General features: G+C 39.4%; 1 protein-coding gene across 1 annotated transcript in view; it reads left to right on the forward strand.

Moving 5' to 3' along the window:
* Positions 1-20,703, forward strand: part of nbas (NBAS subunit of NRZ tethering complex) — a 221,937-nt gene that overhangs the window by 175,818 nt on the left and 25,416 nt on the right. The window contains exon 50 of the mRNA XM_042503247.2: positions 17,866-18,005. Within this exon, the coding sequence (XP_042359181.2) occupies positions 17,866-18,005 (140 nt within the window). The remainder of the gene's footprint in view (positions 1-17,865; positions 18,006-20,703) is intronic.

The raw sequence follows: 20,703 nt of genomic DNA on the forward strand, positions 1-20,703 counted from the left end.
TTTATGCTCCGTTTTCTAACTCGGAGCCAGGAGAGGAGAGCACAACACTTTGTCATCTCGGTGGGATCGTTGATGATTCAGTCAGAAAACACCAGACAGGAGGCAGCGCGCTAAAATAAACAAGAAAAGAGGGGATGTGGAGAGGGAGACAGACGAGAGGAGAAATAAGGAGAAAAGAGCCTGAGGACAGCTGAAGTGATAGGAGTGGGCAGCACACAGCCAGATGAGAAGGAGGGAGAAAGACGGCACAATCTGAGATGAAGTGGGGGCACTCATGCACCATTATCTTTTTTGGCAAGCTCTCTGCTGCTCTGTAGCACCTGGTAAAGGCTTTACTTTAACTGTTGTGATTCAGCCTGAGCGTGTGTGTGTGAGTGTTTGTATCCACACTTTAACATCCTCTCACATCTACACTGGAAACAGTGTTTGTAGTTTCCATCTTACATTTAAGGCATTTCAAACTTCTTAAGTCATTGCATGTGTACCTGGTCTCACTCCAAACTTGACAAATACTAAAGCTTGGTCAGTGGTCCTTGTAAGTGACGTCGGATACTGATGCAACGAGGCAATCTTTAGCAGCGGTATGAGACATACCAGGTGACAAAGCAACTGCTGAAGTATAAACAGAGAGAAAGTCTATATAGGGCGAATACGAGGTGAGGTGGATGGGTCAAACAAACTCCGGACTTACACCCCGACTCCAGAAATCAATTGAGGGAGACCCTCATTCTCAATGATGCCGAGCATGAACAAAGACATTAAAAACAATCAACAAGCAAACACATAACAGTTAAATATGAATAAAATCATACAAAACAACAAACAATAATAGCAATGTAAATGGCTAAAAATAAAAATTCAGGATTACAAACAGGTTCTGGTATAGAAGTGTAATTAAAAATGTTTACACTCAATTAAAACAAGATCTGATAAAAGGCATCTGAACAGTGGAAGAGTGTCCAAGTTTAAATTTCTTTGCAGATTATTCCACTGTAGGAGAATTACATTTTTCCTAATTTAGATGAAATAGGTAGAAAACATCTTTTTCAAAGATTTATTGTTGAATAAAAACCCACGCTGGTCCCGCCTCACTGCCAAATGTGGCCAGCCGACCTTTTGATAAAGATGGCAGTGGTGGGTGAATGTAAGGATCACTGGTTATGGACATGGTGTGTTAGAATGTGTAACATACTACGCTACAGATGTATATCATGTGGCAACATATTATGTTAACAAATATTCTTATTACAGGGCAAACTATGATGTTTCCCGTAACCTAACCTAAAAAGGAAGTTTTTTTACATAATTTCTTAGTTTATTTTAAAAAAGCTATATGCATTTAGCACATGGAAGCTGTACATTATCTGTGAAAATGGAAGTTTATTTTAAAAAGACACAATGCATGTAAACAGTAAATTGACACACTGTCCCTGAGCATCCAGAATTGATGCTAGAGGGGTTCCTAGAGCATCATAGTTTGACGTGTAGGGCCATCGACCAAGTGTCAGTATTTGTCTAGTTAGGAGTGAGAATGTTTATGGTTTTGTTTCTCCTCATTGGTTTGTGGACTTCCCTTTTGAAGCCTCTAGACTGTCATTTTGATTGTTGCCATCTTGGTTTTTTGGAGCCTGAAGTGACCATATTAGGGTGGAGCTAACTGAGCTAGCTGATAGCTTGATTCACACTGTGCTTTTACAGTCTGTTGTTAACTGCGATGACGCTAATGCAAATTTCTCCAGCGAAAATATTTCTTAAAACTTACTAACCAGAAAAACGAAACATCTGTGTGAATGTGGGATTGTTTCATAAGGTGTTTTTGGACCAACAGTTCTGGGGATTCCCTGAGAGGAACTGCCCATTGGAGAACAACTACTTTCAAGGGCTTTTGTGTGTGTGTGTGTGTGTGTGTGTGTGTGTGTGTGTGTGTGTGTGTGTGTGTGTGTGTTTGCATCCACACCACTAAAATGAACGCTGAAGTGGTGTGCTGTAAATACAGCAGTACCCGGGCTAACACTGTCACTTTTGCTTTGACAAGTCAAAATTGTTTTGTGTTCCCATATATGCTCAGTGAAGCCTGCACTTCACTGTCTGCCCATTTGTCTGTTTTGTCTTCATTTTTTAATACTTGTTCTCACAGCCGTCAACAGAAAAATGGTGATTGCCATTGCCATTGCTGCATCGGCTATGCTGTATCATTCAGCGTACACTCACATCACCCATAGCTTCTTTTTAGCTAGAGTTAGAGTTAAAAAATCCCTTAAAATGGCGTTCTAAGAACTGCGATCCTTCCTAGTTCTTGTGGTGCGGACACAAAAAGCAATCACATCCTCAATTATGCGTAACTTTCTGCCTTAATAACATTTAAAAGGGTGATTTATATGAAAATTCAGTCCCACTACAGTTGTGATGAATGGACTAAATAGTTATAAAGACCAAAACTGTTTTCGTACCAGGATGTAAACGTGTTTATGCTGTAAAATTGTAAATTTAAAATGGTGGTCTATGAGGACGTCCTTCTGGAATGAGCCTCAAGTGGCTACTCAAGGAAGTGCATTTTTGGCACTTTTGCATGGCTGCATTTTTCAGCCCCAGGAGTTGCCGCTTGGTCAACCGTGTATTTTGTGTTACACATCACATCATTTAGCATCTTTCCTTCTCCTTGGTCTTCAACACTCCTTGAATATTCATCAGCCCCTATATGCATGCATAATTAAGGAGAGATTGGCATAAATGGGATTAATATTAAAATATACTGTAAAGGCTTCTTATGTGTGTGCGCTTGATATTGACGTCTGGTGTCATGTCAAGCAGGTGTGTGTCAACATGACATCAAGCTACAAGCTCGTTCTCCCCTCCTAACCTTGATCTGCTCTTCCCCTCTAACCACTCCCCTTCTGTGTTGTGTCTCCTGAGCTCCCCTCATCTCTTGTCTTCCTCTTCTTCCTCTCTTGAGGTGTGCCGTTGTGTATACTCAGGTGTCATGTTATACAACATGGATCTACTCCAAGACTACTGGGAGAAAGCAAGAAAAAGCATAACAAATCGAGAGCAAAGCTGTATTTGTTTGTCATTGCACTCATCTTGTCATGTCGTACTCTGCATGCACAAGTTTGTGTGTGTGTGTGTGTGTGTGTGTGTGTGCATTTGTTTGTTCTCAACGGGCGTGCGTGTCTTTATCTTTGCGCTTATGTTTCCTCTGCATGCTTTATGTGTTTCACTTTCAAGCTGTAATAAACTCCCCAGCCCCCCACAGGCCCCGAGGCTTTGCCCTTTTGGAGTTTGCTTCCCTTTGCTCTCATTTTGTCGGAAACCTGCACTCTCTTATCATCCCGCTCGCTTTCTCAGCATCACTCATTCTCTCCCTCGCTCTCCCCGCCTCTCTCTCCCCTTGTGAAGTGTGCGACCTCTGCAACTTTATTCTGCCCGTCGCTGGGGACATTAGCCAGAGCGGGTCAATGAATATTGATGAGCTCATTCAGAGCGCTCTCAGTAAAGGCCAGACACGGAGATCTCTGGATCCCACGGCTCCACCGGCTCTCCCAGTCCGATACTCTGACATGCCCACATCCCGTGTTTCCCCCCCTCCTCCCCGCTCTCCCCTCCCCATCTCTTCCTCTCAGGTCAAGGACTGAGATAATTGCCAAGTCACAGAGAAGATTATCAGGCAGATTTGTTGATGGGAGCAAAAGTTCACCTGTGGTTTATCAACAGCTCATACAAATTCAAGAAGAAAGAGTGCATCTTTGACTTAACTCAGGAAGGCTAACAGTCTCAACTGTTACATTACTTTGATTGGATTGCCAGGTGCACTTTCGCTTGTGCTGAAGATATTTTTAAATCAATGCAGTTTTTTTGTAAGATTAAAAAAACTGCCAGTAAGCTCTGATCAAAGATAACATGCATCTTTATTGTTGTAAATAAGCTTGGCGGCTAGCCTGAAAACTATAGACCCTCTTTTTTACTTAATTTTACTGCTCTTGTCTCTACTGCTCTGTCCTTTGGGGACAGTATACATTTAAAAAAGGAAGCATTGATGAAATATTCACAAAAATTGGCTAATATGATGCTGGCAGGAGAGAGAAAGTGTAGGTCAAATATCCACCTATGAAAACATCTGTGGTCACTGGGACAAGAAATAGAATCCAGGATTGAAAAACAATTAATCTTGTGGAGCTGACAGTCACAACATTTTAACATCAAATAATTCACAAGAAGTCATGACAATCTTTATTGTAAAACCTCCCAAAAACAGTTAGCTGAAGAGGAGGTGATGGCCATTTTAATTTAAGACACTGACACCCTTAAATGATGAAGTTGACCCTGGAGCATTTTCCATGCTGTGGTATTTAATAAAAAAAAAAAAAGCGCTATCCGCCATTTATCCTGCTCATTTGATTGAAAGGTGAGAATGCTGGCGCTGGCCGTCATTATTAGCAGTGGTAATAAGATGTGACGAGTGAGCAAGAGAGCGCTGTCATGACAGACAGTGATGGTAGCACCGATCATTAATCTGTCTACCACAGTGTTACGCACAGAGGTGATGTTTTGTCCACCACATACTTCAACAAGTCAGTCATAAGGTCAGCTCTTGTCAGCTGTGAGGACATGACGTGTTCTAGGTCTACATGTGTGTGGCATGTTATGATTACTGGTGTGTGAATGGGGCTTTTGTTTGGTTTGTTCTGAGTTGTGCTGCACATATCAATTTGTGTGTGATGCCTGTTGATGTGTCTGTGTCATTTTGCCTGGAAAAGTGGTAATCTAAGTGTCCTTTCCCATTACTTCAATGTCTCATATGAATTCCATTCCATTACTGGGTTGTTTTGAAGCAATCAATACTGGATTGAACGCTCCCATAGGCTTCCAGTTTTCATCTAAATGTAGTTGGTGTAAAATTGTCTGCTGGAAAAGGCTTGCTTTATATAACATGCTATTACAGCTCTATAATGCGAGGTCAAAGGTCTGTGTTTGAAGCCGTGCTAGCAGTGAGGCTTCATGGATTACCTTGCCGATATGCTGGATGGTAGGTCTACCACTTTGGTCCAGACTGAAATGTCTCAACAACCACTGGAATTGCCATTAAATGTGGTACAGATGCGCATGATTCCCAGAGGAACTTTTCGGTTTTATGCCTCCGCGCCGTCAATAGCCGAGGCTGGAGGCGTCATGTTTTCGGGTTGTCCATCCATCCGTCTTGCACATTCTTGTGAATGTGATATCTCAACGCCTCGAGGGTATTCCTTAAAATTTCAACATTCACTTGGACTCAACAGTGAGTTTATTAGAGTTCAGTGGTCATAGGTCAAAGGTCAAGATCCTGTGACCTCATCAGTCTCATTCTGTGACCACGCTATCTCAAGAACACCATGAGGGCATTTCTTCAAATTTGGCACAAAGGTCAAGATCACGGTGACCTTACATTCGTCCACTACGGACATATTGCGACCATAGATTGTATGTAAAGATGGACGACTTACTCCCGCTATGCTTCAGTGACGTTAAAATATCCAAGATATGGGCGTTGCCATCTTGCAAGGGTGATGTCATTGAGAGCCTGATTGAGCAGCATAGTAGCGATATCCGCAGTGGGGGAGTTCCCGCCGAAAACACCCATCCGACCAATCACAATCAGCTCCATTGAATGCGAGTGCATGGATTGGCACACACAGCTGTCAGTCATGGCAGAAAATCCCCTTTTGTAGAAATCCATGGTCATTGGGGCAAGAAATAGAATCCAGAATGGAAAAATAATTTATCTCATGGAGCTGACAGTCACAACATTTTAACATCAAATAATTCAAAAGGAGTCATGACAATATTTATTGTAAAACCTCCCAAAAACAGTTAGCTGAAGAAAAGGTGATAGCCATTTTAATTTAGAACCTAACTTATCTTAAAAACAAACACTTGAACAAACATCAGGGTGATGAGAACTACCAGTGACAGAAACCATCTTTGGGAAAAATTGATTTGGCGTGTACTATGAGTTTTTAGTTTGGCCTATGTCCCAGTCACTATCTTGGAGGGGCGGGCGTTATGACCTATACTGCAGCCAGACACCAGGGGGCAATCGAGATTCAAAAGTTACACTTTCAGGGAAGCTGTCATGTTGTCCATATTTTTGGACAGTCTGTGTTTGCTACAATCAAAATGCATAAAGTGAGATGAACAGACTGAGACATTATTGGTTAAAACAGATGTTTTGCATTAATTTGCAGTTGAAAAAAGGTAATAAATCCCTACACATGACTTCTATTTGTGATTTCCACCCCTACCTGCGTCCCCCCTCTATTGGCAGTTCCAGCCACAGCGTGTTTCATAAAAGCAGACAGAGAGGCGGGCTGAGCTGTGTCTGTGCTCTCCTCTCTAAAACGAACCTCTGATGACAGTTATTGATGTTAAAAGTTCAAACGATGATTATTAAACTTTGAACAAACTTCAACTCAGCACTTGACCAGCAGCACTGATTGGCCTGTCTCACAAGTGCTGTGAGTTGTTTCTGAGACATACCCTGCTGATTGTGAGTGATTGAGCTGTTCATCTTCATCATTACCAGACTAGAAAGAACTGAGAGTTTCTGTTTTCAGTCCCACGTGTTGCTTTTGATTAATTATTGCAAAGCGTACATATGATGTGTCAGCCTTACTGAACAATCACCGCTGATGTCTGAGTTATGATCGACTCTGACTGGTTCTCATCTTGACTGTAATTCATTTAGTCACTAGATGACTGTATAAACACCTGCCTCATGCCTTGAATGTGCTGTATAGCTTGTGCTGGTTGAAGCAGTTACTGTCTGGTTTAATGTTAGACTGTAACTGTATTATTTTCTTCAAATGTTAGCAGAGGTGGTCAATAGTTAAATGGAGTGTGGACTATGAACAACTGTGAAAAACTCTGGACATTGTGTCCTGTACCAGAGACAACAGTTATTCACCATCGCACTTTATATATAATATTTCAGCCTGGGTATTCAGAGCTCAGGTGTTAGTCTTAATTATGGCTCTGAGGCTTGAGGACACCCACTGATCCCTTAAAATCGCATGCAAGACAACAAGCATTTTAAGACTGCTGTGTTAAATATATCAAACATTTGAGAGTCTCACTCCTAACAGTGAGTAATTTAAACCCTGGTGGAAATGACTGTAATTTTCCAAGTTGTAATGAATTGTACTAAAATAATACTTAGTATGGTGTTTTTACTGCAGCTAATTCACTAGCTAAACGCTTGTTTGCTAGATGATGACTTGAATCATAAGCCTGTTTTACACAGAGATCGTGCTATAGAGCTGCTATTAAGTCCCGTCTTTGTGCTGCCTTTGCATTTTTACACCGAGCCACATATGATTCTGCTCCAGTGTGGGATTTTAGACAGCATGCCGGCATCGTGAAAGCAAATAAGGTGTGACGGGCCCATTGTTTCACACAACAGCTTTTTCTTCTAGTGTGACGTATAACATAAACATCAGCACTGCTTTATAAACAATGACATAACATGACAACAAAAATCGTTTACCAACCCTGTTATAATGTGGCATATCTCATCGTCTGCTTAGAGGGTTAGGAGCTATATGACCTCGTTTTACCCAATTTGCGTACATTTATGTCCACTGTTTTTTTTTTTGTTTGTTTTGTTTTGTTTTTTTAAGTTAGCTTCTAACTTCTGCTAGCTTCCTTTTAAAGGTTGGCACACTTAATGCGTCGTCAAACCCATCCTGCACATGGTCCTGTCCCACAAGCTGTCACTTTTATACAGCTACAAACCACAACTCTGGTAAAAAAGAAGTGCCAAAAACAGGGTTTTTAATGACCACTTGAGGCGGGTTTCAAAAGTGGGTCACTCCCCATGGCTACATCCATCATATTTACCATCTATGTTTAAAATCAGGAAGAGAGAACACCTAACAATATCCATATCTAACATGATATGTAGTCTCATAGTCTCACATAATGTTTTAGATAAAATATGGATATATTGCTCCGTCCTTCTCATAACCAAGCCATTTGCTTGGTTATAAGTAAGTTAGAAGTGCTTCTTTAGTTTTTTCCACTAATGCTGAATTCAAAATGCTTATTTCTTGTGTCTCAGAATAACTTGTGCTTAACAGCAAATATAACCGCTGAGTATCACTTATGTTATATATCGGCCAGTAATGAAAAGTATCAAAACAATTCAATTTAATATTTCATTATTTCATCTCGATGTATTGATCCATGTAGTTCATTTTAGACTAATGAAAAGTGAAATAAATAACCACTGTTTTTTTTTTCTATTTCTTGTAACAAATTGGCCGTTCCCTTTATTTGTTTTGACTCAAGCTCACACGCCGAGCCCACGTCTCTCTAATCACTTCTGAAGGAGGGCTCTCGTTACGAGTGCGGTGAATTTTTCGAGCAGGCCCCTAATTTGCACAAACGGACTGACACTTTGATCCCAGTTTTCTTACTTTAAATCTTGATTGCATGATGCTATGGTTCCTCAGGGTGCAGAACAAATTGGTGCTTGGACAAAAATAACTCTGAGGGCTGTCGATACACACATAATACTTGCGTTGTCTTATAGATATGAATACAGGATTACTGCGAAAAGTCTTATAAGATATTGAATAGATTAAATGAAAAATGAGGCCTTAATTGGTATTCAAATGTCTCTTATTAATCTTTCAAAAGTTGTTTAACAAAATGGACATCACAGGAAGGGTTTTATGAATTGTATTTTCTGATTTTGCATTGTAAAGTTTCAAAATAATTGGTAACATTTGTTCTTTTAAATAACTTACCGAATGCCTCTCACATTCAAGTCAAGTAGATTGGGATAACGGAACCAGTAACACGTAAATTTTGTGTCTGGCCATCTAGTTACATTATATTGTAGATGAGCCAGATATCTCCAGCACTTGACAACTTACAAATAAAAAAATATGTATTTTCACTTTGGGGTGAACTATCCCTTTAAGGTGTTGATGTTAAATTGAAATTCCCCCCGTGCAATGTCTAAAATTGGCAAAAAGCATGTTTTTAAATAAAAGGAAAGACACTTTAGTTTCTTCTTCAACTAACCTTCAAAATTAGCATTAAATAAGATAAATAAAGACAATGTTGCAAAGGGCTCAAGCTCCCTATAGACCCTAAATATGCACGTTAGCTCTGTTGTTGGCAAACATGCTCATTGTCTACAAACAAAAATACCTCAAAGCCTGGTTGGGGCCCATATCACTGGATGCAAACCCTTAATGTTCACTCCTGAAGATTTAGTTAATAGCAGGGCATTCTTCATTCACCCTGCGTGTGTCTAAAATTATCTACAGTATTACCTTCAAGTGTCACCTGTGTGTTGAAAGCAGTTCAAATTTGAGAGACTACAGTGGAGCGCTTTGATGTCAGAATATTTATTTAGTCTGAGTTTATTCCTTTAGGAAAGACGGTGACATATGGAGGAAATTATTCCACAGGAGTTTATTGAAGCTCTGTTTCAGTGGCATTCAAGTGATTGTTTTTGATTGTGTGTGCACACCTGCGTGCCTGTTTGCATGGTCCTTATTATGTTTTTGTGTGTGTGTGTGTGTGTGTGTGTGTGTGTGTGTGTGTTCACTCTGAATGGAGTGAAAGAAGTCTCATGCCAGTTATTCTCAGGAGGAATGGATGACTCTACTTTCATCTGTCTAGCCCTCTTTCTCTCTCTCACACACACACACACACACACATACACACACTCACGCCCACACACGCACATGCTACTGCAGTCTTTTATACTTCATCTCCATTTTTATCCTTTGGTGAACTGTGTATGTGTGTGTTTTCGCCCACGTGGCTTCTGACAGCTCTCTGCTCTGCCTATCGATTTGCCCCAAAGCGGCTCTCGTCTCTCTCCATCTCTCTCTCTCTCTCTCTCACACACACACACACACACACACACACACACACACGCACACTGTTTTATTATCATATGCTGATAGCAGGGTTAGACTGCATTGCAGTTTTTAATCAGTGGAGAGATACCCTGTCTGACTACACAAGCTTTTTTTTGGACAAACTACAGCAACTCTGTAATTGCAGTTTGTCCTAAAGAAACGTGCATGTGACTGTGTTCTTGTACAACTTTATAAAACTTTAGAAGTGATGACATATTAGTCAGCCGTCTTATTTTAGGGTGAAAAAAGGAAACGTCGCCAGTGGTACAGTATAACAAGTGTTTTTGTGCTTTTTTTTTTATAAAGAGAAAAGGCTGATGCCAATGCAGTAAAATACTCCATATTGACCCAATTTAGCTGTCTTAAAGATATAATATCTTAACTCTTCCATATTAAAATGACTAAAAGCATCCAAACTGATGTTATGTATGTTGGTTGAGTTGTGTACTTATCCCACACTAGAGGTCAACCCAGGTCAACAGTATTCAGTATTTAAGTATTCAGATCCTTGACTTAGGTAAAAGTACTCAAACCACAGTGTAAAAATACTCCGTTACTAGAATAATTCTGCACTAAAAAATGTTAATTCAGTGAAAGTAAGTAAGTAAGTATATTCAGGGACATGTATTAAATGTAAAAGTAAAAGTAAAAAAGACCACCCAAAAACTCAAATTATTCAAAATAAATTGGAAAACAACTTAAATGTAAATCAAAAACAGTTGCCAGTTGACTTTCTGTAAGTCAGACAGTGGTTCATCAGCTAATTTTTATGCAAAAGCCAGAGGCATTACCAGACTAATAAGTCATTTAATTAAACCTGGGGCAACATCACTTTTCTTGTGCTGTATTTCGTATTTTAACCCTTTGAAACCTAAACAAATTGGTGTGATTTCTTTCAAAAACATGGAGAAAAAGGCAATGAGCAACTTGGTTCATGAGCCACAAATTGCAGGAATTAAATAGATTTAAAAATTTATGAATTTAAAAGCAAGGGAAAATCATCATATTATCAGAATTTCCAATTTAAAATCATGTTAAATAATTATCAGAATATTTTAAGCACTCCAAGTCTTGTTTGCCTTGTTTTGTTTTTTTTTCAATTTATTTTTCATTTTAATAATAATAATAATAATAATTTTCAGGTCATTTTCTTGTACATTATTACTAATTTCTTGCTAATGTTTGGATCTGTTCTTCTTTTATTGCTCATTGATTTCTTCCCATGTTTTTGAAAGAGATCAAGCCAATTTGCTAAGGTTTCAAAGGGTTATTTTGTTTTCTTTAGTTATTGTTTTGACTGGGAGACAGCAGAATATTACATATTGTTAATTTAAGTGAAAAAGGGTTATGTCATTTTATAACGCTCACTAATTCATTAACAAATCACAGCAGTTGAAAAAATACGACACCCATTTTACAGTATCACTTTACACAGATGCACCACTATACCAACTGATGTTTTACCTTTTTTTTCCTGCATTAAAAAGTAAAAGGTTGTCAAACTAATAATGCAGCTGCTGGTTACTACTAATTGTCAAGATTCATCCACTTCAGCCTCCGTGTCAGCTGACTTCATTTCCATGCTTTCCTCTCGCTTTCCGTGTCCCTGTGTATCATTTTGCTAAAAGCATGGTTACTTCCAGTCACAGTAGGTGAGCATGTTGCATGTGGTCTGCATAATTTTAACTGCGCTGTTTCCTGTGCCAACAGGGAAAAAAAAGGTTTTGAAGCTTGAAATTACAGGCAGTGAGAGCGAGCAGCTTTTTGTTTGTGTGTTTGCTTTCATGCCTCCGTGTGCATGCGCTGCTCTCTGTCACACAGCGGTGTTTATATATGGTATCGTATTGTTTGTTGACCCCTCAGTATCAGCGCTCTCAACTGGCTTACATGAATCGCTGTTTGACGGGAATAATGTGTGTGTGTGTGTGTGTGTGTGTGTGTGTGTGTGTGTGTGTGTGTGTGTGTGTGTGTGTGTGTGTGTATGTGTGTGTGTGTGTGTGTGTGATTGAGTGTGCTTTTTCTGCCTGTTAGGTTTTTTTGCTCATGTGTGTACACCCTGTCTTTAATAGGCATTGTTTATATGTAAATGTGTTCCATGTTTATTTCTTTTTTCTGTCTTTCGTGTGTTTTTTCCCTCTACCTTTTTTCCACCAGTCTTTGGAATGGCTTCATAGCAATGAAATAAATCTTTAATCAGTCAATTAGACTGTGGACTTGTAGCTGGAGAAGTGCCAGTTCACCTCCTGGGCACTGCCGAGTGGCCCTGAGTAAGGCACCAAAACCCCTAAGTGCTTAGAGCGCCTGACTTTGTGTCCGCCCCGTCACTCTGGTGTGTCTCCACAACTAATTTATGTATGTGTGTGTATTTCTTGTGTGTGTGTGTGTGTGTGTGTGTTATGAAAATAATAATAATGAAAAAAATTATGTTTTAAAGGAATACTTAACAACTCAAATGATCATTTGCATATCTCACCCAGTGTTACATTGAATTCATGAAGAAAACAAGAAAATTCTTGATTAATTTAAGTCATTGGAGTCGTGTTTAACAAAAGCAAAACTATATCAAAACATGCAGTATAATCCAATTCTCATTTATCGAGTCATATGCTCAGTGCATGCCGCTTTTTGTTGACACAGACAGTAATTTTACCTCGCTGAACACTGAAGCTGCTGGTCTGCCTGCTGCTTTGATCAATTACTTTGTGTTATGTTATGTTATTTATGTGACTTTTGTGCTTTGCGTACTTCAGATTAATCAAACTGAACCAGTAACACAAATAAAATACCAATAGAGGGCAGCAGTAGACCAGCAGCTCTTACGTTCAGCAAAGTAAAATTACCATTTTTGTCAGTGGAGTCCAGCTTTAAAAGGAGCATCGATAAGTCAAATTTTTTATCTCAGTTTCCTATTTGTATGTTGTTAGGCCCTCTGAGGCTTATCATGAGACCTTCTTTTATATACTTAGCAACTGTTTTGGTGATTCAAATTTGGTCAGGTGTTTAATAACACATCTTTCAGTGATGTGACAAACTCAGAACACATTTTAATTATCACTTTACCTGCATTTTAATTATTTTTTGCTACTTATTTCTAGCCAGCAATTGTAAATTGTACTGGCTGAAATGTCTGCCAACACCAAGGTGATTTATATGTAGCAAAATCACCTAAGTTGACTTTTTAATATCCTCACAGTGGATAAATACTACACAGTGGATGTGGTACAGCAGTGGTGAACATTTTGTTTTTTTAAATGTAACATATAATTCCACAAACTAATTTTAAATAGATAGACTTTATTGTCCTAGTAGGGAACTTGCCTTGGACTACAGTGTCTGCAGTATAATTTTTTATTTTTTTATTTTTTTTTAAACTATGCATACACAGTGAAATACTACAACTAAAAAACAACAAAAACATTCATCCATCGATTGCATCTGCCCATCTATGTACTTAGTTAACACTGAGTCAAACATGTTTATGATTGCCATTTACAAAGAGGAAATAAACACACTGTTTAATGTGTTGCTCACACTTTTGTGTTTTTGGTTTTGGAAAGGCAAAAAACAAAGCTGCATTTAGTTATGTAGAGAAATCCAAACTTTGACAAGCCTGCTTTGGCTAGTTACATAAAATTGGATTGGATTGGAAAGTTGTTATTTGGGGGAAAGGGTTTAGAAAGGTTTGAAAAGCTGTCCCTGGGAGACTGATGAAAAAAGCAAACAGACAAATAAAGAATATATAGTCTTTGTTTGCAAATATACTTTGCAATTAGCATTTATCCCGCTGTCTACCTAACTGATCTTTAGATGGGCAGATGGAAAGGGACTGAGTTTAAAAGTGTTTGAAAGCCGGATAGATGTGAAAGGGAAGAATAATATATGATGACTGATTGACTGAGAGACCGTGTGTCAGATGTAATTTGCCAGCTCCTCTCTGCTAAGTGTGATGGTGTTGGCTGACAGTCTCCTCCCTCCCTCCCTCCCTCTGCCCTGGTGCCCTCCTGCACTCTGTTCTTTGTACAACACCACAGAGGAAATGTTGATTTTAATCACGAGGCATAATTAATTACCATCCTTCCTTGTTAAGAAAATAAAAGCCTCACAGCCACATAGTAATTGGCAGTGATTTAATTTGTGGTCTACTGTAGGTGATGGGTGTGTGCGTGCGTGTGTCTGTGTGTGCAAGCGAGTGAGAGGTGTGTGTTTATTATGTGTCTGGATGCAACTTGTAATTTGTTTTGTCAGGAGCAATCAAATTGTTATCAGGGAATCCCAAGGTCTCACATACCCTTGAATTTTCAAACAATAAATAAAAGCAGCCGTAAAACTTTATAAAATACTTCAATAGCGAGGGAGTGTTCAGTATTCATAACACAGTAAAGCAATAACAATGATGAACAGGCTTTGGGTTGCAGTTTACATTCAGTGATGAATTTGAGCGCTTCAGATTGCAGTGAGGGCTTTTTACAGGTAGTTAAGATTCCATTTCTGTTTCCCAAATGACCTCCATTTCCAGAGGGTCCTGAGCTTCAGCTTTGCTCATTTATTGCTCCATCCCCCATCATAAGGCGCTCCACTAAACCCCTGTGCGTGGATCTGCCATGCCGCTACTTATTTGCATGTGCATTTACTTGTAAATTAGAGGTTTAAAGCCACCGAAGTCTCGGAATCAGGAGGAGTATCAAGACTATATTAAGGAAATCAGCCGATGTGAGCTCTGCTTAATTACCAGTCATCCATTGCACCCAGTGTCGGTCCATTGTAACACAATTACAACAGCAAGTGGATTATATGGAGCCTCCCTACCGACAAAAAGGAAGTTAGGAGTTAACCCCTTAAAACCTGAACTGACATAATTTCTCATGTGCAGCGCTCAGATGCCTTTGAATTAAATATTTGAAACCTCAGCATATTGGTTTGATTTCTTTCAAAAACTTGGAATAAGGGCAATGAACACTTTGGCAAGACATTTTCTGCAAATTGGAAATTAGTAAAAGGTGACAATAAAAATTAACTGAAAAAAGAGAGAACATTTTTTTCGGAAGTTGAAAAAAATGTAAAGAGAATTGCATATATATTCATTAAAATTACATTTTAGAAATATGTAACATAAATATATTTATGAATTATTCTAGCAGTTTTTTTCCAGGTAATTTCCTTGTTTTTTCTTTTTTTCTTATGTATTTCTTTTTGCTAATTTTCAGGAAATACTCTGTAACTTTTACTTTTTTCAAGTTGCTAAGTTGCTCATTGCCTCCTTATGTTTTTTTAAATCAGTCCAATTTGCTTAGTTTTCAAAGGTTTATACATAATACTGTTGGTTTAAGGAGCTGTGTGTGACATTCAGAGCATATCTCTGATTTAGGATTTGATTCAGGTCATCTGATCCAGCTGTAGTTCAGTAGAAAGAAAATAGTTCCTTTATAAAACTGCTCACAACAGGGTCTGTGCATTATCTTGAGTAACCGAGTCATGATTTCTGGAGAGTGACATTGCTTTTGAGTTTTAAAACACATTGTTTTGGTGATTTGGACACCACAAGCCAAGTGCCAGCGTCCAGGCAGACGTCTGTACGGTCAATATCTCCAACACCCGGCACCTCACATCAAAACAATCTAGACTGATAAATAGCACTACAGGTAAGAGGAAAAATGTTATTTTGACTTGTGTTTACCTGTCTCTTAAACCAACAGGACACATACATCAGCTTTTGGCTGAGTCTACTTTAAATCCCCAAAATAAGTGCCTTTTTATATTTCTGCCTCACCAACATTCAGACAGTAACACCTGCTGCAAAAACACAAATTTGTGTGCCTCTGGTTGTTGCCACTGAACTGGCGATGTGTGGCTTTTTTTCGCTTTTGACTGCACAGTGACCTACACGGCGTAAAACAACTCACCTGCAGCGCTCTGCTGTGGCTTTCAACAAATATCTCGTGGGTATATGTTTTGTTTAAAAGGTTTTGCAATCCAGGGGTCTACCACAGTGTTTGGAGATGCAATATGCAGCGGGGCACGTGGCTGCAGGCACCCCAATACACAGAACTGTGGCATTTGTACATTTCGTCAACACTACCTGCTGCTGTCAGGCCATTTGTAACAGCATTGCTGATTTTTATTTGTGTGACAGAAAATCATTTTGAAGACAGTATTGCATTATGCTTGAGAGTAATTTCAGTGGTCTTTGGTATGTTAATGCAGCTGTCCGTTGAAAAGTATTTTATTAAATTATTGTTAATTGGACAACTTAAAGGGACAGTTCAGATTTTCTAAAGTGGGGTTGTGTGGGGTACTTATCCAAAATGAGTGTATTTGATACAGTAGATGTCAGTCTGCACACCCCCAGTTGGGAGAAAAGTAGGGAATATACTGCTGTGGACTGGGGTTGGCAACAAAATGTATTTGTATCAGTTTAAGTGTGCACATACAATACCCAAACAAAATAACTGTTTGAAGCAGTGGTAAACCAGCAACTCCTGTATTCAGAGATGTTAAATTGCTATTTTTCTCAATGGAGTTTGGCTCTGAAGAGAGCGATTTAACAGCTTAGTTTTCCAATTAGAAAACACTATGTGACATTAAGGTACAGCAGTGAAAATACTGTATACTCAAACTGATATTGACTGGAACTTGTTTTAGGTGGTTAAAATATGTTTTGATGCTGCCTCATCCACAGCAGTGCATTGCTTAGCTTTAATGTTGGACGCCAGTCTGCTTTTCCAAACTGGGGTTGCGCTGACTGACATCTACTTTATGTAATATACTGACTGTGAATAAGTACCTCATACAACCCCACTTAAAACAAAAAAAAGCTAAACTATCCCTTTAATTTGCTATCCCAAATATGAGTACTTTGGAGCAAGATTTTTGCCAGTACTGATGCACAGATGGTCTCTTTGCCAAATCAGCTTCATTACCAAACTGTCATAATAAAGGTTAAAAGAAGAGGCATGTGTTTGGAGTTTTACTCAAAGACAGTTCCCAGTATCTTAAAATGTTCAAACCAGACCGTGTATAGACCTTTAAACGGGTGAAATATCGCCAAGCTTTACATAGATATCCAGTCTTATAAATTTGATCCCACCACCGAGGCTGAAACAATGTTTTATGAGTCTGGCTGCCAGTGATGTATGTGTTTTGTTGTGTGTGTGTGCGTGCATGTGTGACGGAGCCTGTCTTTGCAGCAGCCATGCTTTGGCAGGTTGTAGTTTTCCCCTCAGAAATCAGCCGCTCTCTGAACTGTTAAATCACACTAGAAGCCAACCTTTGAGAAGAAAATTAATTACTTTCCCTCCGCTGCCACCTCCTCCTCTCATTTTTTCCACATTAACCCTCCCTCGTTTCTTTTCACTCTCACACTCTCCCTCTTCACTCGGTCTCTCTCTTTCTCATAATAGTATAGAATAAGTTTGGCCACAGGTGACGTTCTTTTTTTAAACCAACAGTGAAACGTGCCATTACTCACAAAGCCTTGTTCGGTCTTTTCAACGCCCTACTTGAAGTTTGCTTTGATGCTCGTCTAGACTGAGTGTTTTTGATTGCGTGGCTCATTCAGGCACCGTTTTGGCAGGGATGCCTTAACCACAAACTCTGCAGCAGTCATTAGGTTGTCAAGTTTTGCCATCACGATAGAGAGCTTCATTTGAAATCGATGAAAGCTGCTCTCTTGTTTCTGCTGCAGTAGCTTTGGATGGTGTCTCGTGGAAGATAATAAATCACCGAAATCCACTTGATGCTGGCATTCATCATCATAATAACCCACAACATTGCATGTGTAGCAGAATTTAAAAGAAACAGATTATGGTTATGGTTTCATCACTAAACACTCGTCATTCAGTTGATTTGTGCTTTGGTGCTCAGTGACCTGGTGATGCCTTAAAATCTGGATCTTCACAGGTTGGCCTTTGCTTTTTGGTCTCAAATAATTCTCTTTTCTCGCCTCCTTTCCTCTCAGGTTGAGATAGAAGATGTGGAGAATGAGGAGAAACGATACGCTCTCTTCCTTGAGCTGCTGGAAGCCGCACAGAAGTGGGAGGACTTTCAGCTGCTCACTCTCCTTCTGCAAGCATGGCCGCCCATGATGAAAGAGGAAGTGTAAGACACTTAATCTTTTTTTCATTGGATTTTTTCAAGGGCAAAGCAATAGTTTGACATTTTGGCAAAAATATTATGGCGAAAGGGTAAATAAAAGGATTGATACTCATGTTGATAAATATGATGCAACAGCTAGCAGCTGGTTAGCTCAGCAAAGAGACTTGAAACAGGAAAACAGCTAGCCTTGGTCTGTCTGGAGTTCAATATTCACACCTAAGAGGTTTGATCTGTACAAAAACCAAAGTGTAAAAATGACTAGCTGTTGTGTAGGACTAGGAAAGGGTCGGATTAGCTGGTTGCCGCTGGATTTTAGTCCTAATGCTGAGCTAAGCAAATTAGCTGCTGTAGGATTATATTTAACATACAGAAACAAGAGCCGTATTGCTCTTCTCATCTAATGCCAAGTTCACACCACGTGATTTTATCCTTAATTTTCCACTTGCCGACAGTTTGGAGATCACAGACAAAATCCGTGGAGAAGAGCAAAGTGATGCTCACTCCTGTGAGCTACGATTACAATTTGTGAATTTTCACCACCTTTGTATTTTTGCATCGAGCCAAACATTAGCAGCATCACGCTGTTCCAGTGTGTGATTTTAGATAACAGGCTGGCATCATGCAAACAAAAAAGCTGTGACGGGCATGATGCTTAACACAACAGTGTCGGCCTAAAGTTTGACATATAACGTATGCCGCTGCAGTGCTTTCTAAACAATAACAGTGGCATGACAGTCATTAACCTCCTCTGTTTAATGGCGACTGACCTTGTCCTGAATCTCATTGTTTTCCCAATTTGCGGCCATTTTTGTCTGCTGTGCTTTTTCTTTAAGTTAGCTAACTGCTGCCTGCTCTTTCTTAATTTTCACACAGTGGGTTAAACATATAACACGCCGTCAAAACATCGCACCTGTCCTGCCCATAATTCCATTCTGCAAATGGTCTCTTTTTAACAGATGTTGTTGCGGCGCTGTTACTACCACTGTTGTCGGCTCAAGGGCAAAGCGACTCTGCCCCTCTGTCCATGGTCGTATACCATTTATAAATAATGGTGAGCAGGTGTAACAGCGTGATAATCCTGTCTTGAACAGGGAGTGTAAAAGGGGCTAAAGACACAATCTGAGAGTTTCACCCATGTGTTGCAGACCGCCAAAAGATGTTTAGCAGGTTAAATCTCCTGACCAGTTAACAAGTCCAAATTCTGTAGTGTGACATTTGTTTTGACTGATGTTGTGGCCAAAGAAAGCTGCAACAACCTAAAGCCTATGAGAGTGCAAGATATGGGCCAGCAAAATATGTGGGGGAGGAGTCATAACACCCACTACAGAACATCAGCTAGCAGAGCAGACAATCTTTGCTCCCTAAACATGAACTCTTCCACATTATTTTATTTTTATTCTTGTTTTTTCTTTGCAAATCACTGCACAAACAACTTAAGAGTGTTTGCTTTTAACGGATATCAATTTTTTGAAGAATAGAAATCCTCTCTTGGCCCTGGTCTTGCATCTTTTTCATTTCTTGTATTTGTTTTGTTGACATACTCTTCAAGGATTCCACTCTGTGAAATGTAATCAATAAGATAAAGTCATGTAATGTGAAAAATACAGTAATCTGATGACTTTGAAAGTTGCATAGTGTGTCAACACCATAAGTCTCTACATTAAAGTAAATAAGCGCATTATCCCAAAATGGCAAAAAAAAACTCTCTCAGGTATGGTAATTACTTTCCAACATCAACAGTGTTGCTTTCTTTCCATCCTTTCTCACCTCACTTTATTCAATTCACTTTCTTTCTTAATGCATCTCAGCATCTTCAGTGAATGTAAGTGTTCAAGTTAAACTGTAAAATTAGTGGTATTTTACCATCTTAGGTCAAAGTGAACTCATATTCTGGCTGATAGTGAGTGTGTTTTACCGCTTAGCCATCAACCACAGTCACTGCCAGCAGAGTTTACACAGTAGCTTGTCTGTTAACAAACTCAAGGACACATAAAGACATTGACATTTTAATGGGCAAACTGTGCAGTGTGTTCTCATTTCACTGAGCGGGAATGGAGAATAGAGGCTCTAATCACTCAGGTCTACATATTGCACATAGACTTTTAGAGATGGAAATGAAAACAGGCGTCTTCACAAAGCTTGAGGCTCTGGGCTTCTTGCACCAGCTGGCATCTTATGAGCCTCAGCCAGTGTTGGCTGTATTATCGATAAGTGCCTAATGATGTGATTGCTCCTCTCCTTCTCTATTGTTCTTGATTAAAAGTGAGTAGTACTCTGAAGCCCGCCGAGACAATGCAGGGTTGTGCTGCGGGGAGTTTATCCTTCCAGCTCAATCAAAGCAGGCTGTTTCAAACAGTTTCGATCAGCAATTTAAAGTTCTTCTCCGCTAGTTGTTTAGAACTCACAAGGACATGCACAGAGCCGTGCAAAGGTGTGTAAGCGCGTGTAAATCAGCTTTATCGACTGATGACTTTGTTGGTTTGTTGATGAAAAAGATTTATATTTACTCATTACTGGTGCTTCAGTTTAAAGGCTAACTCAACCTGCCTGATGGGATACTTTCTCTTTCAATGGAAATTAATGTTAGGCCAGGATCAGACTGCACAATATTTTATCTGTCCATGTGATGACTCTTTTAGATGAGGGCGTCGCAGTACTGCAGTGACTTAACAACCTGCTTGAAATGAAGTAAGGCTGTTTT

This window comes from Plectropomus leopardus, chromosome 16, assembly GCF_026936395.1.
Source record: "Plectropomus leopardus strain MGB_pleo_1.0 chromosome 16, ASM2693639v1, whole genome shotgun sequence".
Lineage (NCBI taxonomy): Eukaryota > Metazoa > Chordata > Actinopteri > Perciformes > Serranidae > Plectropomus > Plectropomus leopardus.